Source organism: Ctenopharyngodon idella, chromosome 18 (genome assembly GCF_019924925.1).
Source record: "Ctenopharyngodon idella isolate HZGC_01 chromosome 18, HZGC01, whole genome shotgun sequence".
Taxonomy (NCBI): domain Eukaryota; kingdom Metazoa; phylum Chordata; class Actinopteri; order Cypriniformes; family Xenocyprididae; genus Ctenopharyngodon; species Ctenopharyngodon idella.
In genome coordinates, this window is record NC_067237.1 from 10,010,163 (window position 1) to 10,024,159 (window position 13,997).

The following is a 13,997-nucleotide window of genomic DNA, read 5'->3' on the forward strand; positions in this document are numbered from 1 at the left end:
AGATCTTTCTCTCCAGGCCACCAAGGAGACAGCCAGATCCATCTGTCATGCTATGGCAGCCCTGGTGGCCATGGAGAGGCACTTATGGTTGAATTTAAACACCATCAATGAAAAAGCTAAGAGTTTCCTTATTCCTTTCCTGCTTTCGCCTTCTGGCCTCTTCTGCGATGCTGTTAACACACCTCCTGACAGAGAAACTGGTTTCTACAGCCGGTATTTTATCATTGTGAAGAAGGATTGGGGGTTGCATCCCATTTTGTATCTGCATCATCTGAACTAGTCAGTCATACAGCTTGAGTTCAAAATGTTAACCCTGAGACAAATCGTGTCACAGATCAGATCTGAGGCCACCAGACCTCACGATAGGTCTCAAGGACGCACACTTCCATGTATCCATCCTTCGACGACACAGGAAGTTCCTGAGGTTTGATTTCTGAGGCAAAGCGTACCAAATTGGGGTTCTTCCATTCGGTCTAGCTTTGTCAACCCGCACTTTTACCAAATGCGTGGATGCAACACTGGCACTGTTGTGTCTGCAGGGCATCCACATTCTGAACTACATCGACGATTGGTTGATTTTAGCTCAGTCGCATCAGTTAGCGGTTCGGCTTTGAGATGTCATTCTCGCTTACATGAAAATTTTGGGGTTAAGGTTAAATGCCAAAAAGAGTGTGGTTTTTCCAGCACAGAGGACCACTTTTCTAGGCGTGGTGTGGGATTCATTGCACGTCTGTCTCCTTTCTTGGCTGATCCTGTCAGCTGTAAACTGAATAAAGCTAGACCACTCACTCACTGTGAAACAGTTTCAGAGACTGTTGGGTTTGATGGCAGCAGCATCCAATGTGATACCTTTTGGCCTGTTGTACATGAGACCCCTACAGTAGTACTGTACCAGGGGGTTTTCCCAGAGGGGCAATCCTTTTTGCATGTTCAAGGTCGTACGAAAATTCTTACGTGCCTTGGTTATATGGAAGAAACTTCCTATACCAAGGTCCCTTGTTGGGAGCTCCTTGTCATCACAAAATGCTAATGACAGATGCTTCCCTCACAGGTTGGGGAGCGATTCTATATGGTCGCTCAACTCAAGGTCTATGGAGGGGGCATCATCTTTCCTGGCACATCAATTGCCTAGAAATGATGTCTGTCTTTCTTGCTCTCAAGAATTTCCTCCCAGATCTTAGGGGGCCACCATGTGCTCGTCCACTCAGACAACACATCAGTGGTCACCTACATAAATCACCATCCAAAGGAAGGGTTTGCGCTCACGTCCACTCTGCAAACTGGTGCACCAAATCCTTGTGTGGTCCCAGGGAAAGCTGCTTTCACTCAGGGCAGCATTCATCCCTGGGTGCCAAAATCAGGGAGCAGACATCCTGTTGAGGCAGAGGCTAAGGCCTGGGGAATGAAGGCTCCACCCTGAGGTGGTGGAGCAGATATGGAGGGCGAGGGTGTTCAGCCAGACACAAGTGGATATGTTTGCGTCTTGAGAGGCATCTCACTGTCCAGTCTTTTTTGAATGGTATTTGTGCCATGGGTGGTACAGTGGAATGCTAACAGGTTAAAGGTCTATGTGGTGGCCATAGCTGCTTACTACATTCCTTTGGGTGGAATGTCTTTAGGGAGAGACCTGTTGGTAACATGTTTCCTCCATGGCACATTGAGGCTGAGGCCTGCAGTATGCACTAGGGTACCAGCTTGGGATCTGGCCTTGGTGCTCCAAGGCCTGTCCCTGGCTCCCTTTGAGCCTACTGAAGAGGTTCCAGTCAAGTTTTTGACTCTTAAAATGTTGTTCCTCCTGGCTACGTGTCTCTTAAAAGAATAAGAGATCTGCAAGCCCTGTTGGTTGCCCTTTCGTACTTGCACCTGGCATGGGGAAAGCATTTCTTCATCTGAGACTGGGTTATGTTCCCAAGGTCCCCACTAATGTGGCTAGATCTATTGTGCTACAATTCTTCTGTCCCCCACCCTTTCGGGACTCTGGCCAAAAAAGAAATAATCTGCTTTGTCCAGTTCGATCTTTAGATGCTTACGTCCACAGAGCTGCCCTGTGGCGTAAGTCAGAGCAACTTTTTGTCTGTTTTGGGTCATCCAGAAAAGGGGTCCCCAGCGTCAAAGCAGAGAATGAGCAAGTGGATAGTGGAGGCTATCTCTCTTGCATATGAGTCGGCCAGACAGCCTTCCCCAATGTCAGTTTGAGCCCACTCTACTAGGTGTATGGCTGCCTAAGGCTCTCTTGTTAGGAGTTTCACTTTAAGATGTTTGTGATGTGGCAGGCTGGTCCTCACCACACACATTCGTGAGGTTTACAACCTGATCTTGAGCTCTACACCAGGAGCTCAGGTGTTCTTGTCCTAGTGCTTTTTCTGTCTTATTTTAGCCATATTGGATTTCATTTTTACTACCCACCAGGTTACATCTCTGACTTGTGCTGATCTTTTATCATGGTCATCGGGTCACCCTTGTTTACATAGAGAAGTAGAGTTGTGACATTTCCACTGTAGATGAGTGCCACTGACTTCAAAAAATGAAATTTAAATGTGGTGGGACTCCATTACAGTTAGTTCTGTCCCACTTTTTTATCTTAGATTGTGACATATACATCATAAATAAGATGTGATTTGTTAATGTTAGGCCCGGTTTTAACAGACAGGACTAAGATTAAGCCAGGATTAGGCCTTGGTTCAATTAGAACATTTAACACTCTGGAGTCGGATAACGCGCCGGCGTGTTTTGCAGGATTTTTTTCACATTACAGCAAAACAGACTTAAAATACTCCATCATTTTTTGTCATAGAGACATAAGTAATATATCATTTGAAACTATAGAATATCTTCTTTTATTTGTGTACACTCAGAGTAAAAACAAAATGTTGTGCTTTTTGCAAAATAAAGAAAACTAACACGATACGTGATCTGTCGTCTCCCTCTGAATGAAGTCCAATCTGATAGTTCTCAGAAAATGAACTGTAACTTAGTGAATACTAATAACAAAAAAATAGACTTATGTCTAAAGATACGTTGGAATGTCAGGTTTTAAATCGTGTAAGTCAAATCGAAAACAAATATTCTCTGTTTATGTAATCTGTATAAAAACAGAGCCATGTCAGACACCCGTGATTCAGCTCATTATCCGCTGATGCGGCCACACCCACGGAGCTAGCGCTATTCAGAAGCAAATTCTGAGGCAATACATGTATACATCGTCGCAATCGTGTATTTATTGTCTTCAGAAGTGTTTATCTGCATGTTATAGCCATGGTTAGCGATCCATGGAAGCCCCTGTTAGTTCCTGGAATGTCACATGGTATGCCTGTTCTTCTTTAGAGTAATTTGTGGACTAAAGGTGCACAGAGCGCCCTCCGGCTGCAAGTATGAATTGAAAACACAATATCCAGTGCTCATAGTGATGACAATAAATACTGAATAAATATTACTCCTCTGTATAGAAAATTGACATAAACATATGAGAATCCATCAATATTTCTCCAAATGTGCATGCATGTGCATGAAATGCCATAGAGGTAACATGACTGTTCAGACGCTTTGCATCACAGAAATACATTATATTTTAAAGTATATAATAGAATACCATTATTTTAAATTGTAATAATATTTCAAAGGATTGGTGTTTTTTTCTGTATGTTTGATATACAGCATGATGAGCTTAAGACATGATCAGAGAGGGTTTTTTCACAGCCTACCTGACTGAAAGAGCTCATTATTATGCAGGTCATTAGCTCATTATGTGGATCTTTTGTCTTCTCAGGTGTGAATCACAGGATTATTTATGAAGATTCACACCTCCACGCATACTGTGTTTCTTGACAAAAAGTGACACAAATTTAAACCTCTCTATTGTTTTAAATGAACGAGTAGGCAGGATAATTTTTACATCATTTGAAGCAAAAATGCTATTCTGCATCCTCCAATACCCAGAAGTCTTGTGAACATAGATTTATTTTTATTTTATTTTTTTTGGCCTTATTTCAGTGACTTAAGTTTTTTGTTTTTTCAATAACCATGCATAAACGTCCTTCAGAAATACAAACATGTACGTACATGTTGTTTACATATTATCGTAGCCAAGTTCGTGCTGAATACAGTGTAATGACACTTTTGCCATTAATATGTTTATGAACAACTGAAAAAAGCACAAATGTCAGGGCATGTCAAAACTTCTCCAGGGCCCCAAAACAGCCTCAGACTCCAGAGGGTTAAGTAGCTTTTATAAACGTGCCTTAGAAAGCTCAAACATGCATTTTAGTCTGGGACTAAGCTTAAGCCTAGTCTGTGAAACCAAGGGTTAATGTCTTTCTAATATCTTGTCCTATATCCTTAGAAACCATTTTAGGCATTAGGCTCTATGTTGGTTAAATCCATTAAAGAAACACAATTTTTGTGTTTCTTTTATTAACTCTGAGTCAATCGAATGGGTTTTGTAACCAGTCTTAGACTGTGTGGACACTCTTAGTCAATTCATTCAAAATTAGACAGTGCGGATCATCAGTGGACGTTAATAACAGGGTACAGGTATGTAGGCAGGAAGTTGACTGAACATGAAGAGATTATGACTGTTCTATGATTCACTTGTTTTTCATATGGAATACTATTCTAAAAATAAGTTGTGAGTCTCATAACTTTATATGGTTCACTGTCTGTAATGGAGAGGCTTGAGACTGAGCTCCAGTTCCTTCTTTGGACATAAACTATGGAAAGAACAAAAAACTGCATTTCAGTAGTTGGAAAATAAAAAATGCAGCACGAGAAAAGACAGGTGGAGTGTAGAGGACATGAAAAAAGTGCAATATCAAAAAATGTAAGACATGGAAGCATCAAACCAGCATGAGCGATGGAGAGGGCGCGCTTCAGGCAGACAGGATACAAAGAGGTGGGGAGCAGGGCAGAAGAGGTGGAATGTGGGTAATGAGTAGAGATCCATGGTGAAGGTTGCTGAACTCAACTCTTTGCTGTGAGTAAATTCTAGAGGGGATGCTGGGAGCAGAAATGCTCTATGAAATCAAAACTTTCTCTTTCTCCTATTTACTCCAAACAGTCTCACAAGTAAAAGCAAGAGAGTGAAAAACTAGCTTGACATTGCAAAATTTAAAGACAGCAAGAAACTGTCTGTGGTGTGTCAAATTGTTTTTTCATGCCCTCCAGACCTCCCCTGCAGCTGAGATCTCATGATTAAAAACATGATCCATAGGAAAGACAAGTGGACTTGCAAAGCCGCTGGGTAAACAGTCAACATTTTGCTTGTTTATGATTTGACCCTTTCACATGTAAGTTAAAAATATTCTAGCTGAGTCCCTGGTGTGAGTTTAAGGCAACCATTATTTTAGAATATATCACCTTATTATTTCCATGGCACACCGCAGCCATTTGACTGTGTCAGTTTTATTTAATTTTTCTTTATTTATGTAGAATTTTAAAATATTTTATTTAAATATGTCTTTTTAACTATATTTTGAAATATATTTTATTCTGATTCTCAAATACATGCAAGTAAAAGTATTTTGACATTTAAACACCTTTACAATGATCATAATAGTTGATCTATAATGGGCAGTGGGTGTCGCCATGATAGTTTGCACTGCAATGCAGAGAACTGTCAGATTTACAAAACAAAACAGTGAACTAGGAGAAGAATAGAGTAAACTTTATAATTATATATAGTTATATAGTTCGTCCCCTTGGGATTATAAGGTTCTATCTGACATTTTTGTCAAAATTGAGTTATTTACACATTCTCATTCTCTTTCTGTGTAACTTATTTACATTATGTGATGTTTCTTTTTTTAAGTTGTGTACATTTTGGGACTTTTTTTTTTTTTTTTTTTAGAAAACAAAAATGGTTCTATCTACAAAGTCTAACTCTAACTTGGTTCTATAATGTTCTATCTGTGAGACAAGCAGCACTTTGAATGCACACGCGAGGACCAATCAACATCAGCTTTCTTTGTCATGTCACTGGACTGCTCCGTGACAGCGGAAAAGAGCGCAGAAAATGCTAAAACAGTGAAGACTAAACAGTTTCACGCAACGTGATGTTTATTAGAAACATGTTTTAACCTTGATCCATCCTGTGTACTTGTATTGAGCTGTATGTAGCTATAAACCTCTACGCTATGGCATACTGGATTAAAGTGTATAAACTAGATTAAGTGAGATGAAATGTTAAATTTTACATTGTTGGTAAAAACTGAGTTGTTGCATTGTTTAGTTAATTTAAATATTTTAAATGTGAAATATTTTTAATTATATATAGTCAGTAAAACATTTTCAATGTTTATTAAACTTGGTTAAACACCTTTGCTGAAGCATTGTCTGTTTTCCAATATTAAGCCTTAAAGGTCAAATAGTCAACAGTTAAATGGTTTCTGCAATAACGTGTTAAATTACCCACCATATTCTTACCTAAATTTAACAACTGCAGTGGACACAACATTTAGCACTGCCTTTTATGATTAACTTGAACAAGAAACATTCTAAAACATTCAAAAAAAAAACATTCTAAAATATGAAATAAATGTCATAGAAAACATTAAATTTAACTTTCTCATGCATGTCAACACATTGTTACAACATTAATTTTATGTTTTAAAACAAATTATAAGTAAACTGTGTTTCTTGAAAATTATTGCTTCAATTAATGTTTTGCAAGATAGAACCTTATAATTCCAGGTGAAAAGTGTTTTTGTGTGTTTTTTTTTTTTAGAATTAGAAGGTTCTATGTGTATTTGACACATTCCAAAAATCCCCGTTTACAAATTTGAGAGGATTTTGTTATTGTACAGTTAGAATACATTTAGGGTCCCTGTCATGTTCATGTATGAAATAAACTTGCGCCCCATATAATTTTTTGCTATATGGAATGCAAAAACTTTGAAGCTCAATATCTCAAAACTGCTCAGAATGCAGATAGAACCTTATAATTCCAAGGAGACGAGTTATTGTTGCCACTTCCATTGACATTAGTGTGTATTTTATAAACTATAAATTATTTTTGGTAGTACTTATGTGTATATAAATGTCTGAAATCTAAAATAAACATTGTGTGGTTGAAAACACAATTTTTGTATAATGATCGCTAATTTCTTTGATTGATAATTGTCCTAAGAAAACAGTTTCCTAAACAGCTGTTCTAGTGTAGAAGGTTTAGGAAACCCCGAAATCAATCAACATGAATCCCTGGTCTTATTGTGTATGATTATCAATTCTTGTAATTGGGAAAAAAAAAAAAAAAAAAAAAAAAAAAAAAAACTTTCATCATAATGCAAGCACTTGTGACTTCCATTTTCATCATCAATAGTGCTTAAGCATGTGCTAGCATGTGTTTGCGGTGTTTCTGGAGAGGAGTATTCAATTTCCATGTATGTAACATGGTGTGTAGATAGGCAGATTAAGATGAAGCTGAAGATGAATAAAGTTCTAACACACAGTTTAATAGAATAACCCAGACAGGTTCAAATCCAAACAGGCAGCAGGGTACACACAAATAACTAGAAACGAGACCGGACAAAGAACAACAGAAAAGCGGGAACTTAAGTAGTGCAGATAACAAGGTGATTAATGATACACAGCTGATACACGTGAACTCATAATGACAGTGACCATGGAGACGGAAGACAGGCGGGAACACAAACAAAGACGTGTAACAAATGAAAACAACTGAAAGTCCATGAAAACTGAAACTAAACTGAATTGAAGGTGACAGTATAGAATAGCAGGTTTTCAAATAATTCCTAAATCATGTTCACTTTAATAGTGCTTTCACACCCTTTTTCTTGGTTTTGGTTTTGTTTTCTAAGCATGAACACAGAATGCTATTTGTGTCTATCTGCCGCGAATTAACTGCAAATGTTCTGAAGAACGCTGGAGTTAATTTCTACAGGAGGAATTTGACCAAATCATACTTCATGAGTACCAGAAGAGAAATGCTGAGCACTGTTTGACATAGTCCTTTTTTACACCTGATTTAAGGATCTTTGGGTGAGCTGAGTAAACCTGGATGTAACGTGGCTCACTGTGTCTCATGTGATGAGATTTTAAAGAAATGGTCTCTGAATGTGTATCTGCAAACATAATATATAAGAGAGATATAAATATATATAATATATAAATAAGAAAGCTTGAGAGAAAAGGGGTGGCGAAATGTTTTGAACTCCATTTACACTGTATTTTGTGGTTTTTATCTGAGAAATAAAAGTTATTTTCCTTTCTACAAGTCGTAGGTTATGAGGAACAAATTTCACTTGTGATTTCTCTTTCTTATGGGTGCTACTTACAATAAAAATATGACATCTGTGAAATCAGCTAATGCCCTTTCTTTGGTCGGACTGGTGCACAAAAAAGCATAAATAAAAGCTATTTCTGTTCAAGCTGCTCTCAAATGCTGATTTTACATTTATAAATGTGTGAAGTAAAAGCAAGGTGAAGCACCAAATGAAATATACTGTAGATGTTTTCGAGGGAATTGGAGGCTCATTACAGACCTTTCGCAAAAAGCAATTTTGCTAAAAGCCAAGACGAATAATCCAGTTTAACAGCCACAAGGTTAAATAATTACGATATAATTATATGGCACTTTTTTTTTGGTTTCCAGGTTCACAGTGTATAAATACAAATGTAACCTGCGTACTGTCTGACAGTGGCACAAATCTCACTGCCGGTGGTTTTCTGGGTTGATGCGGGCCCTTGAATTTGCATTGCATAGCCTTGAGCACTGGCCTGAGAAGATCTCTCTCACAGACACACACATTGGGAAGAAGCGATTAGCATCAGCTGTGTAAAAGCAGGAAAGTGAGTCTGCCCTTAATAACATCTCATTGATAGAATTTAAATTGGATGTTAAATAACCATTACCGCGGCTGATTGCCTGGCCGGCCCTGGAAAGTGAGGAGGCTTTCTGCCAAAGCCGCTCTTCTTCAGATATGTGAAATTGGGGTGAGATTGAATTAGAGCATGGACAATTAGAGTGGTACCATCAGTACCTTAACATAAAAGGTGGTGTGGGTGGGTTTGAATGTTTTAGAGTCCTTCTGTGTTTCTCTCATTCCGTGTACGGTCCATTGACCCATGTTTGTCACCCACTATCCTTCTAAATGAACGCTTCTGATGGTGAATAGTGATTGAGTCAGTGGTGTAGGTTTCATTTGAACACCAAAAGACATGCTCTGTGGAAGGGGGAAAGTTGGAATGGGATTCTGTATGTACTTTCTGCTGTCTGCCTCAAAAGCAATCAAAATAAACAGATAAAGAGATGGAAGCAGTAAATAGAAGAGCTGTCAGTTTGCTCCTCACATGATCAATGATAATTTGGGTGAGGGAAGAGTAACTCTGGTCATGGCCACCCATAGCACAACGCAATTCAATTAGACAACTGAAATAACTGGGGAAAACTCAAGAAAAAACACTTGAATGCCTGTTTTTCCTCTTTCCTTCCAGTATCTCTTTAAGTCTGTTTTTCCTCTTTCCCTCCAGTATCTCTTTAAAGTTGCCCTGAAATCAAAATATTCTCTTTTTATACATTCCATTCCCCAAAATGACAAAGCAAAAAACAGATTTGTGATGACTTTGCAAATTAAAAAAAAAAAAAAAAAAAAAAAAATCAACTTCAACAATTATTCAGACCCTTAACTCAGTACTTAGTGGAAGCACTTTTGGCGGCTATTAGAGACTCAATTCTCTTTGGATATGAAAACCTGGATTTGGAGATTTTCTGCCATTCTTCCCTGCAGATCCTCTCAAGCTCGATAAGGTTGGGTGGGAACCATTGGTGGACAGCCATTTTCTGGTCTCATCCACTCACTGCCTCTGAAAAACACCCCGAAAGCATGCTACCAGCACCATGATTCACTCTTGGCATGGTATTGCACAGGTGATGAACGGTGCCTGGTTTCCTCCAGACATGATGCTTTTAATTAAAGTTCATCAGACCAGATAATATTGTTTCTTACAGTCCTTTAGGTGCTTTTTGTTGTTGTTGGTGGTGGTGGGTTTTTTTTTTGGCAATTTCCAAACATGCTTTTATTTTCATCTGGCCACTCTGCCATAAAGACCAGATTGGTGAATTGTTGCAGTGATGGTTGCCTTTCTGCAACTTTCTCAGCCAGAGTGACCATCGGTTTGGTCTGGTCACCAAGTCTATGAAGAGTCGTGGTAGTTCCAAAGTTCTTCCATTTAAGAATTATGGAGGCCATTGTGCTCTTAGGAACACATTGCTGATGCAGACCAATCAGCTGACACAGTTCTTGACTGTGGGAGAAACCAAAGCAAACCCACACCAAACTCCACACTGAAAAGGCTCCTGACTTGAACCAGGGACCTTCTTGCTTTAAGGTGACTGTGCTACATTTGCAAAGTTATCACAAGTTGAGCCTCATGCTTGAGCCCGTTATTCCTTTTGAAGTGTTATTTTGTGCTGTGGACACCTGTTTGCACACAGCTACTAATGTATATCTCTGACAGACGCATTGCATTGCAGTCAGCTTCCTAGATTGCAGTGGGAGTGATGTAGTTTTGTTCTGTTGCATTGTATCACTCACTTACAGTGCAAACACAGACAAATTACATTTTATAGACCAATGATGGGCAACTTTGGTTCTGGAGGGCCACTGTCTTACAAAGTTTAGATCTATCCCTAATCAAGACAACTGCCTGTAATTTTCAAAATATTCCTGAAGACTTTTGTTACGGGGCGACTGAGATGAGAAACGTGCGGATCCATGTGCAAAGCTTTATTCAAAAATATAGTCTAAACAGGCAAGGGTCTGACAATGGCTTACAGGTATATAGAGGGCAAGACAGAAGAGTAATCTGACAAACAAGCGTAGGTCAATCAACGCGAACGTAATCCAAAGGTTGAGGCAAGCGGGAAATTCATAGACAGATCATAAATCCAAGAGAGGGGCAAACAGAATCCAGACGACAAGAGAGAGAAATCCAAGACAGGCGGGTAATCAGGAAACAAGATGTGACTAGACTTAGACTAGAACTAGAAATACTAACTAGGACCAGGAACTGGCTCTGTAAAGTAGCTACACTAAAACAGCATACACGCTAAACAATACTTGGTCCTGACAGAGAGAAAGTCCATGGCTAGGGTTTGTGATTGGCTCCAGCCGTGTGTGTGTAATCATGGGAAATGTAGTCCGGGGTGAAGTGCAACAGTTAGTGTGGTGAGTCCATACAAAACAAAAGACACAGAACTGGGATCATGACAACTTTGGTTAGATTTTTTAGGTGTGTTTGATTAGGCATGGAGCTAAACTGGATTTGGCCATCCCTAGTATAAACCTACATTACTACTTTAGTTGGAAATGTGTTATCCAAAAAAAAAAAAAAGAAAAAAAAAAAGGAATTAACTATTTACTATTAACTATTAATTTAAGGAATGTTACATGGTATTCTTTACACTAAGAAAATCCTGTCATGTGATACGTGGATTGCTTTTTTAAGGTTTTAAGGTTCGAGTCAATGAGTACAGTTGATAATAATAACTAGTTAATACTTTTCAACCCTGCAATCATTATAGTTGAGCTGTTAGGGAAGATTTGGAGTTTTTGCCTTTCACACATTTTTTTCTTTTTCAACCGTCAGCATCTTTTATCTTTCAATGGATAATGATCAGTCCAGTGAGTGAAAACTACTGGTTCATAAATATTCCTTGTCATTTGGATGAGGACCACCTGGACTCGTCCCAGCTCTCAGTATAATAATGCCAGGCCTGTTCCTCAGATGAGAGCTTCAGTGTGTGAAGAGGAAGGACTTTTTGTTTACTCTGAGATTTTTCCAGGCTGTATAAAGACCTCCATGGCTGCCACAAGTATCTGAGATGTCACCATGTAAACAGGCGTCACCAACTCTTTTGGAACTCAGAGCTTAAGCTATGTCCATGATCACTTATCCGATTTTAATTACAACTTGACCAAAGTCTCTCTCTTTCTCTCTTGTTTACATCTTCTGAATTCTTGGACTGTGCTACCAGGTTCATTCTCATCTTCAAATCAGCTATTCACTCTGCTAGAAAAAAAGACCATATTTGACCCACATTAAATTGCCATAATGGTCCAAGCTGATTTAGTGATGGTTTATCTCCTGGGCCAGCATAGTTATCCTGTTTACAAGCAATACTCTGGTTGACCAAAATTATAATTCTGGTGAAGCTGAGCTTTGCTAGTTAATTAAAATATATGGTGGAATGACCAGCACACCAGTATCCGAAATCCAACTGGAGACAAGCTTCTGGCCCACATTTAGATCCATACATACATGTTTTTTTTTTTTCTCCTGTTGTACAGTGCATCAGCACATATAGTGTCAGAACATGATGATCAGCCTGCTAAAACATATAGTGTCAGAACATGATGATCACCCGGCTAAAAGGGAAACTTGTGTTTCATTTAGAAATGTCATTAGAATGTAACTTTTTTTCTTTTAGTTTTTTTTGGTGGCATTTTTAGTTCCAGCAGAAACGCAAAAATATGCTTCACATCTGCTGGCTTGTGATATCTAGGGCGCAGCCTTTTGTGATGTACTGCTATTCGAATTGCACGTGCCTCTTTTCATGGATTACAATCACTCCATGGGGGGTTCATGATTACTGCCTTTTCAAAGTGCTGATTTGCAAGTTATACTTTCTTTTCTTTTCTTTTCTTTTCTTTTCTTTTCTTTTCTTTTCTTTGCTTTTCTTTGCTTTTCTTTTCTTTTCTTTTCTCGATTCCCCTTCATTACCTTGTTCTCTCATCTCTCTATCTCTAGGGCTAGTATTGTTCAGAGGAAGATCATCTCTTTCCAGGATGAGGGTTCGCTCACGAAGCGGATGTGTGAGAAAGGTGAGTCTTTCATTACTCCCAGCTAGATGGTTTAGCACATTACAAGGAGTTCTTCTCTGAGATTTTATTTCACAGTGTATAGTGCTTTTCCTATTTTCTGTCTTCTCTCCCAATTTGCTTCCTCATATAGCCATTTCTATCTGAGCTTTGGTTGTTTCGCAGGCCTGATTGTCCAACATCCTGCCTGGAAGTTTCTAGCAGAGATGTTCTTTTTTTTTATGGGAAGATATCAACCTCTGTGCCTTGATAACCAATCACACCATAGCCTTAATGTCATTGAATTGCTGTAATATACTGACACAATCTCGACACAAATTTGTCTGATTTCTCTTATAGAAAATAACTTGTGTAAACTCCAAAAATAGATCAAATCCAAACAAAAAGCTGTTTCTTAACAAAAGCAGTTTATACATAATACATCATTAGATATAATTATAATTTTGTAGATATAATTTTATAGATCAAATAAATAATACATAAATAATAAATTACTTATTTATACTAAATAAATAATAAATAAATGCATATTTGGATATAAATTATTGTAATAATCCAGCCATTCTCTCTTGTCCTTTAGAATCGCTGTATGGAGAAACCACAGACAAACCCCTGCTGGACTGCTGTGCCTGTGGAACTGCCAAATACAGAGTCACCTTCTACGGGAACTGGTCAGAGAAATTGCACCCAAAAGACTACCCAAGTAAGACACTATGTCCTCAATGACATGTAAAGTGTGTAATTTTTTCAGTGTTAAAATACTTTGTCCTATCCCAGTTTAAAGTGCAGAGACATTTTGATGCAATACTCAGGCACAAATGATACCTTACATCATGCAACCCACATGAGGAGAGATTTTCTGTCACTTTTCTTAAAAAACAGGTGTAGTTTTTTTTTTTTTTTTTTTTTCTGGCGGACTCACGGCACTTACGTTGAAGGAGGGAGGAATCAAGCCATGTCAAGAGAGCAGTATATCATAGAGCAGTTCTTGTGGAGAACACCCAGTGGTATTGGACATTATTCCTTGTTTTATTTGTGATATACAAGTGATTTGTGTATTTACAAGTTTTATATGTTTGTGTGTCGAAAGGGGACACTGGACTAAAATAGAGTACCCTGCAACACATTTTTTTTCACATGTTCAAAATCCTGCCGTACTACAGA

At 38.5% G+C, this 13,997-nt stretch overlaps 1 protein-coding gene across 1 annotated transcript in view; it reads left to right on the top strand.

Annotated features, from left to right (window-relative positions):
* spon1a (spondin 1a) overlaps positions 1-13,997 on the top strand; it is a 212,455-nt gene that overhangs the window by 22,582 nt on the left and 175,876 nt on the right. The window contains exons 4-5 of the mRNA XM_051871019.1: positions 12,763-12,836; positions 13,414-13,536. Coding sequence (XP_051726979.1) covers positions 12,763-12,836; positions 13,414-13,536 — 197 coding nt within the window. The remainder of the gene's footprint in view (positions 1-12,762; positions 12,837-13,413; positions 13,537-13,997) is intronic.